Here is a 21,122-nt window from a genome sequence, read left to right as displayed (position 1 = left end):
TTATAGATCTTTTATCCATCTTGTTGAACATGAAACAATAATATCTCTGCACTCTTGTTGAGCACCAGCGTCTTTGTAAGCCAGCACTTCATTAAATCCTAACAGCAGCTGAAAAAGCCCCACGATAAATGTAGTGTGACACATTAATGAAGTATTATTTATCAATGAGCTGGAAAGCTCTAATGAAATTGAAATTAATATCAAAAGTCTATTTTGACAGGCTTGCCAGGGTTCCATTTTAAATGTTCATTAACTTCTTCTATCTGTGTTATTTTTTCCTCTCCGTCTCTCGGCTCTTTTGTTAGAATGCATCTCCTCCTACTTTCGGCGCCGTCCCCTCTCTGTACTTGGTTTACACATCTCACTTGTTAGGACCTTTCCATCTCTGCCATTCTCTGTGTCTGTCTGTCTGCGCTGATAATGTTTTCACCATTTCTTTGCCATCAACTCCATGTCTGTCAGGACTTTTTTTAAATTTTCCTATTTCAGCCCCTTTCTTGGTGTAACGCTCGAGACAGATGGAATGTGTAATATCTCAGCCGCGCCCTCACATCCTGTCTTCTCTCTTGTGAGACCCCTTCCTTACCTGCAGCTTTTTTTCTTGACCTTTTATTTAAATGCTGCTTCTCCTCTTCAGTGACATCTTCTCTCAATACCCCCTTTTCCTCCTAACACTTCACCCAGTCTAACCCCTGTGCATTGTGTGTTGCTCTTGAGTAGTTTTCTTGGAAATACACTCACACATGTGCACGCCCACACACACAGACACAGGCATTTGTTTTTCTGTTCACATCAAGTGAGCTCTTTATTTGTAAGTGTGCAAGTGTGTCCAATTGAATGTGTGTTTCCTTTTTACTCGGCGTCAGAGCAAGCAGGAGCATCATGGTTGAATAGCATAAGGGGAAGCTGACAGTCTGGCAGACAGATGATGCAAGGCACATGACTGCCATGCTGGCCCTTCTTGTCTTCACCATGTTTCCCTGTGCTTCAATGTTACAGTACGTTCTCTTTTGCACATAGTCTTTCCTTTCCTTTGGTCGTGTAAAGGACCTGAGAATGTTTTTCCTGCTTTTCTTTTTTCTTTTGCTCCAGAATGAATTGCTTAAACTTATAGCCAAGGTACTTAACAGAGAAAATTAAAAAAATTCTACAAACATATTCTGAAACAATCAAAACTCACCAGCTGTTGTCTCTGCTTTTGTTTTTCTTTTCAGTTTTCCCATTGTCTTTTCCTGCCTTAACAGATGTTTTAATCACTTTCAGAGACTCATAGGAGAAAGAAATGATTACGTAGGAAGTAAAAAACACAAATGTCGATCATCACTGACACTTAATGGGGACATCACTGTAGTTTCTTCATTTTATGCTTTACTTAAAATGTAAAGTAATACTTTAGTGAGTGATACACAGGACTGTTAGCATCATGGGTGGTGGTAGTGAGGGATTGGAGGGCTATAAAGAGACGAGGCTAAACATTAGATTGCAGGGGTTCATAGTTTTCCCATCAGGGTGCCCAATTAAGCTGAAAATCCTAAAATTCCTACATTTCAGAGAGGATATTTTCTAGACTCCATGGAGGGGAGTTATAATGTGTAAGGAGAAATGGATGTTTGTAAGACAGATTTGCAATGATGCATTTAATAAGCTACAATGTAGGTTTAACATACGGATTCTGTCAAAGATATATCTTAAAATACCACACAAAATTGTATTTTGTTACTAACTTAAACTCAGAGGATGATGCTTGATCACAGAAATGTTGTACTTTCTAAATGTTTTGTCATAACTCTCTCCTCAGGGTCTCCTGTTGTTCACAGATGTGCTTACTTCCCTAAAAAAATGTTAATGCATTTCTGTGTGTAGGGTTGGGGGGGATGTATTGGGTAGCATTTTATAGATTTACTCTGCCTACAAAACAAGTTAAGCTCTAGTAAAGGTATCAAAAGGTGTTCTTGTAGCTCAAATTACTTAATGTCTGGTTGACTTCAGATTTAAGAGGATTGGAAATCTTCTTCATTTCAGTTTGGGGACAACTACGTCAATCACATTAATATACAACTTTAGTCTTACTTTTCAAGACTGAAACCCATCGGCTAACATATCACAAGTATCCATGTCTTTGTTCTTTAACATAACTCAGACCGAGAGTAATAGCTGACCCATATGGTGTGGTCCAGCAAATTGTTCAAATTGCTGGAAATATTGATGCTGATTGTTGGGAAAAGTGCACCACAGTTTTTGTATATTGGGTTGGAGAGCTGCAGACCAGTGAGGGTGAAGGAAGCACCAATTTTCAGCTACAAAGAAATGAAACAAATGTGTCTAAGAAATTGAGAAGTATAATAATCTGGTAATATAATTTATATTAATGCCAAATGTAATTTCTTTTCCTCAAAGTTTTCAATTGAGCTATCAAAAGTGTCATGAAAACAACAGCTTCAATCAAATAAATTTAAATAGGACTTTATTAAATAAGTAAACATTCATGGTAGAAAATCAACAGTCTAAATTATGTTCCGTTTTCTTTTTTGCCCTCATTCTCTTCCATAGTCTGTCAGTTTCAGCACATCGAAACAGTGAGCACGACAGGCGCTTTGAATTGAACTTTCACAAAGAGAATGCCAGTCATATATTTGGCTTTGTTTTCTCTTCTTTTCTATCCTCTTTCCCTTCCTCTACTTCTTCATTCCCCCCTCTGTCCATCCAGCCTAGAGATCTAAGCGGTTTTCATCTCTTTGACGGGGAGACCTCTCTCTGTCTCTCTTTCCTCTCTTTATCTTCTCATCCTGAGAAGGCTCAAGTGCAGCTAACCTACTCCTGTTGAGGGCTGCGAGTCATGTTTGACTGAGCTCTACAAACCCCCTATCACTTCACATCTCTCCAGTCCTCCGCAGCAGTCGCAATCCCCCACTCTTCCACCTCTGAATTGTTGTTTTTACTGACTGCTTCCTTCTGTTCCAATCTCACAAAGCTGTCATTTTACACTCATTTTTTTATTTTTTTATTTTATTTTTTTTTACTTGTCTATGTGGCAGTGACTTTAAAAGCTGCCCGATCTCTTCGAGGCCATTGCTAGTTTCAAGTTTAATCCAACGATGGGAAACTCTATCATCGTTTCAGTTTATTTAATTACAACATCATGTCTCTTACACACCTCTACTACTGTGTTGTTAGATGTTATATTATCCTGGTCTATGCTGTAATGTGACCATCTTCATATATTTCCAGAAATTCTGCATCAATGGCAGCGAAAAATATGCATGTGTTATAGAGGATAGGAAAAAGAAATATTTACCAATCTGTTTGTTGTCTTAGTCTCCTTTTGGTCACTAGTGTTGTCTGCTTGGTACACATAGATATAGAAAACAATAATTATGAATAAGAAACTCACAAATATCAACACAAACATTCCCAATCAAAATCCTAAAACTTTGAAAAAAGGTTACAAGTGTTCATACTTCATGCTGCATGATCATAACCATGTTATGGGTTAAGCTTCTAACAAAAGGAAGAGACAATAGCAAGATATAATATAGATGGTATATGCAGTTTATTGAAAGCATAATCTAAGCTCAAACTGTTCATCAGCTGATCAAAAGTTTAAAACCATTATCTAAAACGACCTAAAATGAAACCAGAAGGGTCAAAAAGGGATTTTAGGAGTGGGAAGAGGCGTTCCTGACCTGCTAACATCCACGTTCCTCCCACTCCCCTGAACCCATCTCACCACATCTCAACATCCTGCCACATGTAAACATCACCAGTGAGATCTCTGTCTTATACCGGTAAATTTGGATTCTATCACGACCATGCAGATTAGTTATGCTCTTGTTGGAAAGTATGCTCTTTTCAGTGTTGCATGGTTGGTGGTTCTTTGCGAGAACAAAATGCCACTGGAGAAGAAATATGTGAACAAATGGGGACAAGAACACACACAATTGGCTGAAAAATCCATATTCAGTAATAAACATTTGTTCATCAGGGATCCACAAGCAAATGTAAAACAAAACAATAATTTATAGTTCTTTTTCAGAGTTAGCAAACCTAGGCTAATGATAAAAAACATTATTCTTAAACACTTCATCTGGTCCTTACCAGCATAAATCTTGACAAAGCAGCAGATTCTAACTAAAATGAAACCACAGGCTGGAATTACAATCTAAACCTGCCCTCTACCCTTTTTATGTTCATTTCAACACAGTAAGCAGCAGCTGTACCCTAAATTGTGTTCTGTTGGTTTTGTGAGTGGGCCCTTTTATGGGTTTTGACCTATGTGTTTGGACATGATTGGTGTCTAATACTCAGAACTATTAAACTAAATTTAATACAGAAAAATTGAATGTGGTTGGTCTCAGCTAGAGGGAATGTGCTGCCCGTAATTATAATAAATGGACTGCATTTATACAGTGCTGTTCTGGTCTTTTTTATAAAAAAAACAAAGTGACTTATTCCTCTATTTACACACACAAGTCCACACACATCAATACATCGACTTGGTAACCAGCTAGATGTGTCTTCCCTTTGGACACTTGACATTTGGGAAGAAAGAAGGTGGAATTGAGCTTTCAATGTCCCAGTTGTCAAACTATTCTTCCCAAATGAGTTGCAGCCACCATCAACATCAAAGCAAGAAAAATAGCTGGCTTACTGAAAGAATATGTTTTTCCTTGTTTTTAAGCCTTTTCTTTAAAATCATTCAAGTTGACAACTTTTGTTTTTCTATTAAACTTCACTTCATTTTTAGTAAAAAACAGATCCATTTGCGTTTGTGGATTTGTATGTTTTCGCTAGATGTGGCAAAAGATTGTTAAGCAATGTAACCATGGTTGTACATAAAGAAATTGATCTCAATAAATTAGAATTGAATCATAAAGCAATTGATTTCAGTAACTGAATTTTAAAATAAAAGTTGTGCTATCAATAGATGCATTACACACAAGGTGGCATATTTCTACCATGTATTGATGTTAATTTCATTAGCTTCTCACTTACATCTGAGAAGCTAATGAAATCTCCCAAACATGATTTTTTTTTTTTTAGTACAGAAATAACGGTGACAATTGAGCCACTGATAACCATTGACACTTTACATAAGGAGGATAACTGACAGCTGATCATTGCTAAATAAGTTGAATTTTCACATAATACTGTACTCAATCATCCTGATGAAAAGTTGAGTGAAAGAAAAGACTTTTAGAAACATTTACAAGGCATTGTCTGCATCACAGAACAGAAAACGTTACAATGCTTCATCTCTGGAGTCTGCATATTTCAGTCCAGTCTCCAGAGATGAATTTCTTAAGAATACAACATATCTGTATATATTTATTAAAAATTATGTCATACCAGATAACCCTAATATAAACACATAATAATGAAACAATCAGCTTAAAATAAGTCCAAGTCACCAACTTTGGCTAAATATTGCTGTGACAACATATTGAAGGTAGTGTGTGAGTATAGGAGCTTCTTAAATAGACAGGGCAGTTTCAAGGCATCAGATTGCAAAGTCAAGTTTCATTTAAGTTAGGTATGACATATACAGCATTTTTACAACAAAATCAAGCAATAAAATCACACTTAGTGACTGGATATAAATAGATATAAATCAGTAATTTATTATTTTCTGCAGATGTTTATCTGAGTGTACAAACAGGGAATGAAAATTGACAGGAAGCATCACGGGGGTTAGCAAGGGGTTGTTCTTTCATTTATAGCATCCATTAAATGGTCAGGTCAAAAGTTAAATCAATGGTGCTGATGCGTTTTGATATCCAGAGCTCAGAGCCAAAATGAAAAGGATGAGGTCATGACATCAGCCATTTGATCTCTCTCTATCCTGTCTGCGGTAGAAAAGTCCTGATAAAATGGTGAGGCGGTGTGAGTCTCCCAGTGTATATGAGCATTGTTTCTCTGGTTGAAATAAAAGCCCTCTTTTATTGCTGTTAATAATCATAAACATTGTTATCTCAGATACCCATTATCGGTTCTGCTACATCTCCACTAACTTTCTTCTTTTTTCCCTCTCCCCTCTGCCTATGATGGCAGAGGATGAGGAAGAGCAAATAAACAGTCTCTTGTGAATGAAGTGAATTGAGACAGAGCTCATCTGCATGCATGAGCAGCTCCCACAAAGTAACTACTCATATCAATCACGCTCCTCATGTTCAACAGGATTTGTGACCTTCTAAGGAATTCCTCTGGCAAGATATGGTGCAATGTACACCAAAACACACACACACACACACACACGCACTTTCACTCACTCACCAACTGACATATATGTATGCACACTTGCATTTGAGGAGTGCTCACACACACACACACACACAATCTCACACCCGCTGCTCACCACTCTGTCACAGCTGTCAGTGCGGTTTGACACCATCTCTCCTTTCTCATCATTAGTTTTAGTGAGAGATGCCCTGTCCCTTGAACAAAAACAAACATGGCAGGCTGTGACAAATCAATTAATCAGATGGGACATTTGCCAATAGTTATGTTTCACTTACAAACTAATGTGTGTTGAATGTCTTCCGAAAAGTTTCCATTAATGTAGGGGCAACTCTTGCAATCAGTAAACCCCTCAACAGTTTTGATCAATGAAACATTGAAGGCGGATAGATTGATGTCAAAACAGCATCTCTTTTTGACGAATGATCGTTTTCCTAACTAACTGAATTAATGTACTTTTGAGTTTGAATGTTGTGATTGTGGTAGAACTTGTCTTGCTTGTTAAGTAGAAACCTTACAGACCTTTCCTTTTTTTATCTCAATATATTGTTTAAGATTACTATTTCATAATAAAAACAAGGCAAGGTAATTTTATTTATATAGCACCTTTTCAGCAACAAGGCAGTTCAAAGTGCTTTATAAACAACAACAAAAAAATACAAACAAAACAACAAAACCAAAAGAAAGACAAAATTAGTAGTCCATAATTTATAAATTAAGAGAGATTCCTCTGTATCTTAAGTTTGTTCTGGGTTAGAGAGGTATAAAACTAAATATAGTTGTATTTGTACATTTATTACTGCATGCATTTAATTATACGTGAACATTTTGTTCCTTTGATATTCAACTTCTGGATCTGTAATTAGAAAACAGATGGGCTTTAATAATTGGAGGATGATCAGCAACATTGAATAAATAATGAAGATTATAGGTTTATTATATGTTCCTTATCTTTGTTTAATGTTTGTGTGACCTGTAGTTACTTGCAGGTAAACACTTACTGACCCATATTAATTTTGATTTTTCTTTGTTTGTGTTATTGTACATTCACTCAAACTTTTTAAAAGGCAGTCTGCATATCTGCCACATTTTTAAGTAGACCAAGTAGATAAGAGGTCTTCAAATCCAGGCCTCGAGGTCTGCTCTCCTACAACCTGTAGATGAATCCTCAGTCCAACGCATTCGTATCAACTGGCTGAATTATGCAGCCACGTTATCCAGTCCAGCTAATGACATCATTATTTGACTCAGGTGTGTTAAAGCCGAGCTACATCTAAAAGTTGCAAGTGTGGATTTGAAGAAGCCTGCTCTCTATGAAGGACTTGATGCACAATGATAACGACTTTCATGGTGCACTGGATGTGAAAAGCTTTCAGAAGACTTTTGAACAGGTAAAAAAAAAAGACATAGGCTTGTAGAAAAATCAACTTGTGACCAGGAGTGCTTCCCCCCCCCTCTCGCCTATTGTTGCGATTTTGTGAGTCTATTTGACCCATAAAAGCATCACAATTTTAAAGGCTTGCAACTTGCTTTCTTTGGTTCAATACTGATACTAGCACAATATTTATTGCTCATGAATTTAACATCCAACAGTCTGCATACATTATGCAAGTAGGTTGCTTAAATTTTTTTCTTAGTTTTAGCTTACTGAAATCTCTCCCCACGAGCAACACTCAAAAGCAACGTGCAAAATACACATAAAGCAATCCAGACATCTCAAAAAATACTATGTAGTTGCATTTTATTCAAGCTGCAGTATATAACGGTAATACAAAAAATTTTTTCTCCATCTCCATATTTGTTAAAGCTGTCACCATGTTGTGACAGTTTATGAGACAAATAATCAGTGAAAAGATCAATCACCTCCATTTCCTCCCTGAATTACTATTGCTAGCTAAAGTAATGCAACGTTCTGACCATAAACAACCAATCAGAACCAGGAGGAGGGTCTTAGTGCTGTCAATCAACCTTGTTCATTCACTGCTAAATGTGCTAAGGGTGGAGAAACAACTTATTGTTACAGGAAACTGTTTATCTGCTGTCATTGGCAGCTATGCTAACTAGTCTGAGCATTCACAGCAGGCTATGCTAGCTGCAGCATAGCACAGAGCGAGGGGGAAGGAGGGTGAGCAGCCACATGAGATTGTGATTTGGTCTGGGAGGGGTAACATTTAATTTTACTGCTAAAAACAATGTTCGAAAATACAATATAATCAATTTTGTAATTGACAGGGAGCCTTTTTTTTATTTCTATGAACAAAAAATAAATAAATAAATTGAGGAGGTCCCCCTGTCTGTCAAAAGTTAACAAGTAGGAAGAATTTAACTCTTTACAATAAGATGTCAAGATATTAAAGAGGTAAAAACAATAGGGACTATATTTTTACAAATAAAGAAAGAGTTCAAAGTGTTATTAGGTACCACAGAAAATATACAATCCCGGCCATGATTTTCAAATGCTCCCTATAGATTTATGCAGTCGACACGGTCTCCTTCTGAATCGCTCCTGTTGTGACATGAAGCTGCTGAAATAGAAGAAAACCTCAGAGCACACACAGCAGCCATATCCAGTGGAGTACAGGGATAAGCCAGAGAATAATGGCTGACAGGGTTTCAGATTTCTCACCCTGTCTCAGTCCTTTGCTACTCCTCTCACTCAGTGATTATCAATCCTGTAATTACTCAATTGCCACATATCTCTACTTTCTTTATCCTTGTTTCATCTTTCATTGTTTCATTGTTCTTTAATCGAGTTTTTTTCTGTCTGTTTCCCATTTTGGGTGTTATTTACTCCCAATTATTTTTCACAGTCTTTTTCTGACATTTTGCTCATTTTCAGAAAACCTCCACCTTACTTCACTTTTTCCTCTTCCTGTTTTGCTTGTTTTTTATTCTGCCTTGCCTTTACAGTTGTATTACTTCCTAATCTTATCTTCCTTCACTTTTCTCTCCATCTCTTTCAACTGATGCATTCCCTATCTCATTTTTTTCACTTTCCTTTCTCCTTTCTTTCTTACCTCTCTGGCAGTCTAACTCTTCTTAGTCAATCAGACAGTCGAAGCAGCCATGCAGCCGGAGGCGAGATCTGGCAGAAGAACCGCTCTGCCCGACCTCCCTCCCTCTTCAGAGAGAAAAACTAATGCAGAAATCCCAGCAAGTTCTATCGATACAATTATTCACCATTTCAATCTTTCTAAGCAGGTGTAGCACGTTTAGGAAACTTTATGCAAAGGAAACTTCCTTTGTGTTTAAGGGAATATTATTTTCACAGATCCTTTATTTTGTGACTGATGGATGAACATTTGCACTGGCTAAGCTTCAGGCTAGCGAATTTTGTTACTGGCCAACCAGTTAAATGATGAGAAAGCTAACTAGAAAACCAATGTAGAAGGTTAACCCTCCTGTTATGTTTGTTTCTGGGGTACAGCAAAAATGTTTGTGGGCCAATTTGACCTGCGGAGTGTTTAACCATGAAATAGTGTCAGAAACAAAAAAATTCCTCCAAAGCATTTTTGGATCTGATTATTAACTCCAATACTAACCAATTAAATCAATATTTGTGCAATGATGTTTTATTATTTCTCAGAAATTAAGGATCAATGACGACAACCTACTCATTTGGACATAAAAATGGAATTTACATTTTTAATGTCCACTGAAAAAAACCTAGACACATAAAAACAATAATATCCAAATTGACCTTTGCAAAATCTTTTGATATATATTTTTTTAATGGGTGATCTTAAGAATTGAACTTGAGACACACATACTGTTCAGGGTCAAATTGGCCCGCTGATTAAAGTCAAGATAAATGAGTCATGCAGGGAGTATTTATGTTTCCCTCCACTTCTTGTCCACAGGAACAGAAAAGATTCCCATCAAAAATTGTATGAACACCTGCTTTCTCGCAGTTTCCTGGTGAAGTAAAGAGAATAGTGAGAAAGTGGGCTTGTGTGTGTTGGTGCGCATGTATGCGTGTGGTGTGTTGTGTTTGTGTGTGTGTGGTAAAATATGGTTCATAGCTGCAAGGACACATGTAGAATTGGACATTTTTTAAAATCTTTTTTTGAACTTTAACTTAACTGCCGGGTCAAATTGATCCGAACAGTATCTATGTAAAAAGTAGACCCAGGGGTTGGCACAAATGTGTAAAATTAATTCATTTTTCAATTTCTGTGTAGAGTGCACCTATTAGGACAAATAGAAAAAGTCTCATGCAAAAAAATACTTCCAACTATTTAAAAAAAATAAATAAATAAACTTTAAAACGGGTCAATTTGACCCGGAACATAACAGGAGGGTTAAGAAGAAGGATGAATAAGGCATGAGTTTCCTTCCCACGGCAACTGCCGTCAGTGTGCCCTGCAGCAAGCCTCTTAACCCCCAACTGCTTCACTGAGTGTTCGATATAAAGCCTCCAATTATAGCAACAGCTTTTTTGCATGTGGTGAATAAGTGTTTGATTATAAGCAGAGCATTTACTAAAAAAATCTAACTCCTATTTGAAAGGGTGTTTTGTATTCAACAACACAAATCTAATCACTTTAGGTTATTAATCTTATCTATTTTGCACAGGAGCGTTGACCATCACTGAAATGTATTTTTTCAAATTTACTTTGCAAATCTAAAAGGCAACTCTAAGTGACCTTACGTAACACTTGCACAGTGGAAAAGATATCGGAGAGCTGTTGAGTGTTTTTGCATGATGTGTGTTGTTGCCATGGTTGGAAGAATAAAAACGTCTTTGGATGGATCATGGAAAGACTGAAGGAGTAACTGACTGACTTTTCTTTTAATGGGCTTTTCCATTACAATATATTTTCTTATGCAATTCTGTGTAGTTCACAAGCAGAAACTTTTTATGGTAAGCCTCAGACTTTAAACTTAAGCTTTCATGGATTGTCTTTGTGTGTACATTGAAAATGTAAGTACATAATGATTCTTAAACAGAATCATTATGGAGAGCTGGCTTCAGTTGTGTGACATAGTGCTAAGCTCCGTTATTGTTTGTGAGCTTCTTTAAATTGTTTTTCTGACAGTAGCAGACAATTGAATGACTATAGCATTTTGATGTCTGTTCAGGAAAGCATTATTTTTTGGTTTAACTGTTGTTTATCACTCACTTTTCCTGCCTCTGAAAGCTGTTTTAAGATGGCAGAAATCTTCTCGCTAACTGGCCTCGCTCTGTTAGCTTAACTGTTCTGTGAGAAGAAATGTCTGTTTCATCAAACTGAGAATGTTCAGCTCAGTCTCCTGTGGACCAGATACAAATTGCTGATAATTGTACAAACTTTACTTCAAAATCTTAAAACAGCTATTGAAGAAACTCAATCCCCTCAAAATAATTCTGAATTTAGAGCTATTTTTATTTTCTTTCTTGTTGCTTCTCATTGTAGCTGCATTTGGGATGTCAAAATTACATCAGAGCAACTATAATCTAATTTAATACACATTTCTAAATTATTTCTTCTTTCACTCCACTCGTCTTGTACTGGTTTTGGTGGATTTGTTACAGATTTGCTCTGAATTTTTCTTCCAGCTCTCCCTCTCTTTGCTCTGGTTTTCAACAGCTGCTGCTCTAAATTATCCATGATGTTTCAGAGTAAAATTTTACTCTAATAGAAAAGATGCATCTCTATATTCATCTTTTCACAGACCTGTTGCAAACGTCATGTTGTGTATAATTCATGTAACATGTTGTCCATGTTGGAATCTTAGGTTCACAAAACACTTTGAGTGCCAAGGGTTGTATAGTTGTAGCTTGTGGCATGATGTGGGAATTTTTTCTTGAATGTGGGGCATAGACCACAAACACAGTTCATATGAGATCACAGCATGTGGAGCAGGTGTGAGCAAGGTTTGTTGGCTCTGAATTTAGATGTAGTATTTATTTTTATAATTAGTTTAGATTTTCACCTTGGGGGGAACCAACACTGTGGGGTAAAAGTTAGGCCACAGTCGCTTTTCCATTGTTTATGTGGATTTCCAGTAAATGAAAAGTGGATGTCGTAGTGTACATAATATAAAGACTGTACAATACACTGCAGATGGCCTGATGATACTAAAATTAGTATCTGGTTTGTAGCTGCTTATTTAGCCTGAAATTAAAGGGTCACTACATTCAGAGCATGAAGCAATTTGAACTGCTTTGCTGTTGAAACATGCCATGCAAGTAAACTTGACTTAATTTATAATAGATTGGATACAGAAATCACTGCAATGATGATATCAAGCTTTTTCTAGTTTAATGGAACTTCTAAAGTGAGTCTCTCACATTTCAAGTGCCTGAATACACACACTGTTTGGAAAATAGGCACTCAACTTTTAACTTTTTACAAAGAGTATGACCATCTTATTACTACCCTCAATTATGTTTCTGAATTTATTATCAAATTTGATGTTTAAAATTTTGAATCTCTTTGCCCAATCTTGTTTGCCTGAGCATGCTAATAATTTCACCTGTAGTCATCTAACTTAGATAATATAAATATAAATAAATGTAATTTTGATTTTGCTGTAAAATTTTATCATGACATTGAACTAAAGAGATATTTCTTTCATCATTTAAATACACAGCATAACATACAATTTCTGACTACAGTTTCCCATTGTTGTGAAGGTAAGATATTTTTGAGAATGTGCAAAAGCAAGTGGACATATGTGGTTTAGTCCAGCCTTCCAGTTTATTACACAAGAGAGAACGTTTAGAGAGCCAAGCATCCCCTCTGTTTATTCTGAACCGTATTTACGTGTCCAGCCATTGTTATGTGTGCAGTCCAGCTAAAGTTTAATGTAAACAAGCCACCCACTTTCTGTCCGCTCGATGATAACAGTCGTAGAGTGTGGTGAAGATTTGTTCTCGCTGCGAATCGATGCTAATCACATCATCATGCTGCCCCGTCCCTGATGCTTCTCTCTGGGGTTTCACACTAGCCTCTTTGTCCTCGCCCGCTGCTTCTCCTGCTCCATCTCTGTCCCTCCTCTCCTCCCTCTTGTCTCCCTTCATCATAAGCCATCTGAGGCTACTTGCACGCAAGCCAGCCCTCCAGAAGGGTCAGCACCATGAAGACGCTGACGCTGGAGTTGTTACAAAGCAGGGAGCTCCCATAATGCATCTTTCATCCGTTATTTCTGCACCAGTTGTGACTGACGATTGTTTTCCCATATGTTGTAAAGCAGACTTTGTGTGGAAAAGCAATTTACTTGGGGGATCAATAAGACGAGTGAGATAACATGTTTCTTTTGTGTTTGGCTCTGATTCTTGCATAAGTCGGCTAGATGTGAAAGTGGGCTTAATTGATAGGAATGTTTCGGAAGGAACTTTTTAATTTATTTTTTCTGGTGCAAATCTTGGTATTCTAAAAGTATTCTTATAAAAATATCTTTTAAAGTGGAAATATCATGCTTTTAAATCATTCCTTTTTACATGTAAGTCGTTCACTTATCGTCTATAAAACGTAGAACTGCAATGCGCTGGTCTGAAATCCTCGTTATTGTAGCTCCACAGATCTCTCTTTTACATTTCCCCGTTTGGCCGATTTTGTAGTTTGACAGCAGCCACAGTTATCTGCTGGAAGAGAAACTTTAATCCCAGAGTTTATAAAAGATGCCAACAACGGAAGACTTGTTTGTCAATCCAGCCTTGCATGTTGGAGCCAGAGTGTGACCCAGAACAGGACACTGACGATGACGAACCTGCAGAACCACACATTCAAATGAATCCAGTGCAATGGTGGTGTAACTGTATTTACACCCTACCATCTTCCAATTACAATATGGATCATAGTCTCCATACATTTCAGAGAAAAATAAAATTTAACCATATGCTTCGAAGAGGCTCTGATGCCAGTGGGTGATGTTGGGAATCTGGTGGGTTAACACAAGCTTCGACCAAAAATTTAAACTTGTCTATTACTAGCTTACTAGTAATAACTGAACTTGCACTGCAAAATAGCAGAGGAAAAAACATGGGGGATTCACAAAACTGATTAAGTGAAAGTCATTGACCTAGTTCCACAGACGTAATGGACAAGAAAATGTAATGAGTAGAGAAAAACTTAACAGATTAAAAAATATGACCCAAAATGAATTTAAAGATATCAATGTAGCACCAGGAGAGAATGAATTTACATTTTTTGCACACATAAACACTGAAATTATTTTAAAAAAAAGGTACCCACAGGCTAAAAAAGTGGACTTTGCATGACATGGATGCTTTAAATGAAAGATTTGGAAGTCAGAACAAAAACCAAAAATACACAAAAAGGAAACCAGCAAGAGAAACATAAACTAAAGTAACTGAGAACAACTAGAAACAATAAATAAACATAACTAGAAACACTAAAGAAGAACAGAAGTGGAAATGGAGGCAAGACAGAACTAACAGAAACAGCTAAGGAAGACAAAAAATGACAAAACCAAACACAAACAGCCTTGACATCCTAAGATCAACCTTTCCTCTGTATGAAGCTACTAAGGTTATGAAAGTTCCAGATTTTTAATCACATACTTTATAGTCATATTGCTCTTACGGTTTAAATATTTAAACTCCTAAACAATTGAAATTATCTTGCCAAAAGGAGGCTACTACATTTTTAAAAAGTCAGAAAAATTTCATCAATTTGGAAATAATTTTAATCGTGAAAATCTCTTATCATGCAGTGGAAACTGAAGGAACTCCACCTATCACTCTTATCAATCCAAATCTGTTTTAAAGTTACAGTAGCTGGCAGTGAGTTGTTCCTCTGTGGAAACAGTATGCCAGCTGTCAGTCAGCTGGCATACTGACCACCTGAGCAGATGCCCTGAATAAAACATGGTCTCTAAACTCCAGAGTTCAGGTGCTGGTATCCTGCAACTTTTAGATGCATCACTGGTTCAACGCGTCACGATAAAATGACCAGAAGAAGTTAGACTTCTAAATGTTTCAGGTCATCAAAGTTGCAGGTTTGAGCCTTCTCTACTAAAACCTTAGATTTGTTACCTTAGATTTGTTATTGGGTTTGTTATCCTTATTGAAGTCAAAATAAAAATAAACTGAATGCCATATATAGTCTTAATATTGTTAATCATATTTTTTGATGTTCTTTTGCCAACAGATATATTTTTGCTATCCATCTTTGTTTCAATACCCTGATTTCATGAAAGCATGTTATTTTTTTTTTCTAAACAGTAATCTACCATAAAACTCACAGCAGTCCACGTCATCTGTATTTCTAAATGTTCCACATGAAAAGTACAAGGCAATCTTTGTGCAAATAAAAACCTAAATATAACATTCTAACCTAATCTGACTGAGGAAGTTTAGACTTTTTTTAAAGTATTTTTTTCTGCCTATCCTGTTTGTCTGACTCATGCGCCCAGTCTTTCTAAAGGTGACTCAATATTTGGCCTTGATGTTCATTGTTTGCAACCCTCACTTTTATAATTAACATGCCGGAGAGTCGGTGGGCGCGACAGGAAATTGAGGGGGACACACCAGAAAGTACGCCTGTGATCTTGAGTCACATACTAATTATTTAGTGTTTAATGCTGATGTTTTGTCATCAGATGCTGGAAGAGGAGGGAATACTTTTTTGTCAGATAATCTTGCAGCAGTGATTCTAAACTAGTTTTCATTTAAAATCTTAAATGAAGTAATTATCATTCATGAATTAAGTTCAGATTAATTATATATCAGATATCCAAATGATTCAATTGTACATTTGTCCCAGTTAGGCATTTTTGTCGTGTGACATGTAGCTATTTACAAAGTCAAAAAAATTACATTTTGACCTTTTAACGATGTCCAAGGTTTCAGTTTTCCAAATAATATCGGTGTCCCAGATCAGAAACTGATACAGATAAAACTCAAGCATTTCTGGAAAGGCTTCTGTTCATGCAGATACAGGAGTAATGTGATATATTTATTTATCTGAGTCATCAATACTTGCTCTAGTATTACTCATCTACCAAAGAATGACCTTTTTGTTGCTGGAAGTGTTTGTACTAAATATGTAATGTGTTTTCTCTTTCTCTGTGTTTGTCTGCATGGTTACATGCCTGTGTCTGGGTGTGTGTGTGGATGCGCGTGCGCGTGTGTGTGTGTGTGTGTGTTCACAGCTCCAGCTAATGCACAGATTGTGCACTCCGGTGCAGCATGTAACGTCAAGGATGATAACATAAGCGAGAGAATTTACACCATTAAAGAAGGAGACATGTTGGTGCTGCAGTGTATTGTGAAAGGACACCCACGACCACAGGTAGGCTGACTTTTTGTGTGTGAACAGCTTTAGGTTCATGCTCATGCCTTTCTACTCTGAGTGTGCAGTTTGGAGTCTCTTTCTTTAAAGGCATTCTGACAAAATCACAATGTCTTTGAAAAATAGCCTGTCAGCAATCTAACATGCTACAATCCCTCTAAAATGATGGACAGATAAAATAATTTTTGTAGTGTTCTGCTTAGAAGATGTAAGCTTTCAGTGTGTTTGCTTAAATAACACGTTAAAATATTTCATGCCATGGTTTAGACAGCTGATGTATAAAACTCTGTGTTGTTTTATGTATGAAATTACATAAAACGTTGCAGGGAACTGGAGTGAAGTAATCACTTTCAAGATAGCTGGTGACTTTTATTTCCAAATGGATGGTAATGTGGTTGATAGAGTCGAACATCTCTTCCATTCATCTTCCATCTAGTCAGAATATTCAGTCTGCTTTGATCAGCCCCCATCTCCCCTCTTTCCTCTTGAAATTCAATATTTAGAAATTTCTATCTCCCAGGTTTGCTGGCTTGTCAGAGTTTCGCATTCAAGCCTGCAACTCTTTATGTAGTTCCATTTTTCAGACTCAAAAATAGCAAAGCCGGAGGTCTTATCAAGTTGCTGATGTTGTTAGAATGCATGAGCACCTTTGCAAATCTGGCAGTGCTTAACTTTGTTTGGATGGTTTGGCTGCTACATCCAGGCACTTAAGGGCAAAAACAAGCTGGTGTTTGAGAAAGCCGAAGGCATCCTGTGATTAGAAATGCCCAACCACTGGCTACCAACATGTCATGATGTACCTATGAGTAATTACTCGTGTTTACACTGTCAAAGAGGTCCAGTTTGTGCTGAGTCACACCGTCTCGTCTTTCACTCACCATATAGAGAGATTACCTCAGTGCAAACTCTGCCCTAGGAGTTTCAGTTGAACCATTATGACTCCTGCCTCTGCGCTCAGTCTGTTGTCATGTTAGCAGCACTGTCACCGTATTTGGTTAGCACTGAACAAATGGCTTTCATGAGTTGAAAGAGCAACAGAGCAGAGAATGTGCTTTCGGACTTAAAGGTCACAGGTTTAATTCCACAAAACAACTCATTGGATAAATGTGCTCTGTGCTGTTAAGAATTGAATTACAGCATTTGCCTTGAGCCAGGTTAACTCTACCACTGCTGATATTTGTTACTTGATATAACAGAGAAAAAAGGTTTCTGAAAAAGAACATAATGAGAGCAAATGAATGAACATGAATCGAAAATCGGCTAAGAAAATCAGAAAGAAGGTTTGATTCTTATTTCTACATCAGTGAACAGTCCTCTGTCCATTTTTAGCTTTGGCCATATGGACTTGTTGGAGTACATCCAGTCGGTTAAAAAAAAAACAAAAAAACATGTTTTTATACATTGCTATACTCCGTGACTAAGTGCACTTTTCTAGTATTGGGTTGGACCGCCTTTTACCTTTGAAACTGCCTCAGTCTTTTGCAGTGTAGATTCTACAAGGTGACTGAAAAAATCTTCAGAGATCTTGGTTCATACTGACATGATTACATCATTCACTTGCTGCAGAATTTGTCGGTAACACATTTATAATATGAATCTCCTTTTACGCCACATCTCAAAGGTGTTTTATTGGATTGAGATCTCATGACTGTGGAGGCCGCTGGAGTACATTGACCTCATTGTCATGATCAAGAAACCAGTTTCAGATTAATTCAACTGGTGCATTAGCCTGCTAGCAGTACAAGATAGGCACACTGGGGTCATGCAGACAGGCACAGAAGCTTAGACATTTTAAATAACACATAGTAGGTCCCAAAGTGTGAAAAAAATGTATCCCAAACACTCTTGCTCTATTGCTACAAGACAGGATCCATCCATGCTTTCATGTTGTTTATGCCACATTCAGACAATCACTATTAAAACCAAGATTCATCAGACCCTGGAACTTTTCCTTAACCTCTTTTTGTTTAATTTCAACAACTCTGTGACAGCTAAAGCCTTAGTTTCCTGAATTAGCTACCCGAGGGCCACCTGATGAAGGTTTCTAATCCTGTAGCCCATCTGGTCCAAGGTTTGACATACCTTGGTTGTATTTATTAGTTACTACTGCTTTCCTGTGAACTCAAACTAGTGTGCTCATTCTCCTCCTGCATCTGGCAAAACAAGACATCTCAGTTTCTGAAATGCTCAGACCAGTCCATCTAGAACCAACACATTCAAAATCACTTAAATCCACTTTGCTTCACATTCTGATGTTCAGAGGGTCATCTGGAAGACAACTCAATATTTAAATGCATTGAGATGTTCCCCTGAGGTTGGCCAATTCAGTGTATTTTTAATAAACATTTAAACAGATGTATATACTAAATAAATACCAATTACATAATGCCAAATGTAAACATACCTAGAGAAACATACGTACATGAAAACACTAGCTGAAAACTGCATTTTCAGCAGTTGAACAGCAGTTTAAAATAGACACTGTGCACACAGACATAAAAATATACAGTCTACATACTACATGTAAACACAAAATGCCAAAAAACATGGCGTAGACCCAGGGACTGTTTTATTCCTGCTGATATGATGCTAGTGGACACGCACCCGGGAGAAAGACTGCTTTTCTCACCTCACACCACACAGATACACACAAGCCCTCCGCAGATACATCATTTCACTTCATATCTGTCTCTGGAGGTTCATGCACACATCCTCACACACATGGTCTGCATGGTAAAGCCAGGGTTCACTACAGGAAAGCAGATTTTATATGCATGTGTGTGGGCCCGTGTGTGTGTAGATGAATATGTGTAGGGGTGATGCAAAACAATTGCTTAATTTTCTTGTGTTAATGTTTATATATGCCTTTAACTATGGTGGTAGTTTCAATGTTTGAGTTATCTTTTTTAGTACACATAGAAAAATGACAAATATAGACATGCACTTGACAACCAAATTTAATCATCACATTTACAGGCATATGCCTTTAAAAACACAATCAAGTTTCTGAAACTTTTATTTTCTCAGAGTACCGGAATATTAATCAATACAATGTACGCACTGCAAATAACACATACTATACAAGTTCAATTCCCTGGAGCAGTTCAAAGATGTAGGAAATTGCGTCAGTGATTGCTTATTCTCTGGGTCGGAGGTGGGTGTATATTTTGAATAATGATTGCTGTGGTCACATTGTCAGAATGTAAAATATATATGATGTGCACACATGAGACTTACCCTGCCTCTGGCAAAGAGACGCTGGTTGAGTGAAAGCTTGTGTCGGCAGGTGCTCGCACAGACATGTGTATGTGTAAGTCTGTCAGTGAGAAAATGTGCATGAAGGCTCACAATAACAAACACAGGCAGGAAGAGACAAGGAGACAGAAAACACAGTCTTACAAATAGTTTGCAGGAGTGAAAACTTTCCTACAGCTTATTGATTTGGGACACTAAGGGGGATGTTGAAGCAGCATACTTTGATCAAATCATTCATGTATGTGACAAGCGAAATTGTGTGTGTAAACAGAAATATGAGATTAGTGTTCTCGTACAAAATAGAAATTAGTTTGGTCCATATCTATACCCAAACAAGAATTATGCATATTCCTGTGACTGTCGGCATCATAACAATCTTTTATAAAGTCTACAAAGAGAGGAGTATTTCTCAGTGGTCTTTATATTCAGGATACTGTTCTGGTGACAGCAGAAGCAAACAGTGTGCTGACCTCTGTCCAGTGCATTCTGCTTGAGTAGCACACTGCAGCATTCTGCCTTGAGTCCCTTTGGGCTTACAGAGGTTCTACCGCATTCCACTTGCTGCATCGATAACCTGATCCTTGTCACCCTGCTGTCTCCTTGAACATGTTTACAGTTTTCCATACCTCGTTTTATATTGCACTGCTCTGCCAAGGCTCTTCACTGTTTCATCTGTTTTGTTTGCTTTTTAGAAAAATGTTGAACTATTGTTAATGCTTTTACCCTCCTATTGCTTCTTACTTGACACATAGCACAAATCCCAATAAGGAACCTTAGGGGGCCTCTCGATGAATATATTCTGTGACATTATCTGAAAGTTGCCAGCAGCTTCTCAACAGCTAAAAGAAAAAAAACATAAACAAAACCCATGTGAAATGTGGTTTCAGACATACATGTTGTTTTTCTGAGTGCATGGAGTAAAGTTTGCTTTGTCTTTGGCAAAACAGTACGGTAGTCTGTTAAAGCTCAAGTGCTGCTAAGATTTTATGCATTAAGATTGCAATTTGGAAAACTGTTGTTGGCCATTATTTGCAACTGAATTAAGAATGTGTTGAAATTTAGTTCAATAGACATGGCTTGAATAGCTGTTGTAAAGACAGAGAGAATTTTCAGTCTACAAATACTTACCCTAATATGCTACTAATTAAACATTACCAAAAGAAATGTGCTAGTTCACTTTTTTAGTCATAGTTTAGTGAGAGGACTTATAAACCACACTTGTTTTCTGAAGCATTTATCTTAAGAATTGAACTAAAGATTGTAAATACAAAAGGCAAACACTGTGTCACTACTGTGTGAATGACAGACACAGATATCACAAGGCAAGAAGAAGTTATTGTCGCACATTTTCATTACCCCCATTGACCTCTTCTGAAACTTGTTTTTTGTTAT

The 21,122-nt window shown here is 37.2% G+C and overlaps 1 protein-coding gene across 5 annotated transcripts in view; it reads left to right on the top strand.

Annotated features, from left to right (window-relative positions):
• The window catches only part of LOC122844441 (MAM domain-containing glycosylphosphatidylinositol anchor protein 1), a 187,613-nt gene that overhangs the window by 48,398 nt on the left and 118,093 nt on the right, over positions 1–21,122 (top strand). For all 5 annotated transcript variants that reach the window (XM_044139905.1, XM_044139889.1, XM_044139870.1 and 2 more), the window contains one exon: positions 16,336–16,475. In XM_044139905.1, the coding sequence (XP_043995840.1) occupies positions 16,336–16,475 (140 nt within the window). The remainder of the gene's footprint in view (positions 1–16,335; positions 16,476–21,122) is intronic.

Source organism: Gambusia affinis, linkage group LG02, assembly GCF_019740435.1.
Source record: "Gambusia affinis linkage group LG02, SWU_Gaff_1.0, whole genome shotgun sequence".
Classification (NCBI taxonomy): Eukaryota; Metazoa; Chordata; class Actinopteri; order Cyprinodontiformes; family Poeciliidae; genus Gambusia; species Gambusia affinis.
This window is presented reverse-complemented; position numbering and strand designations above follow the sequence as displayed.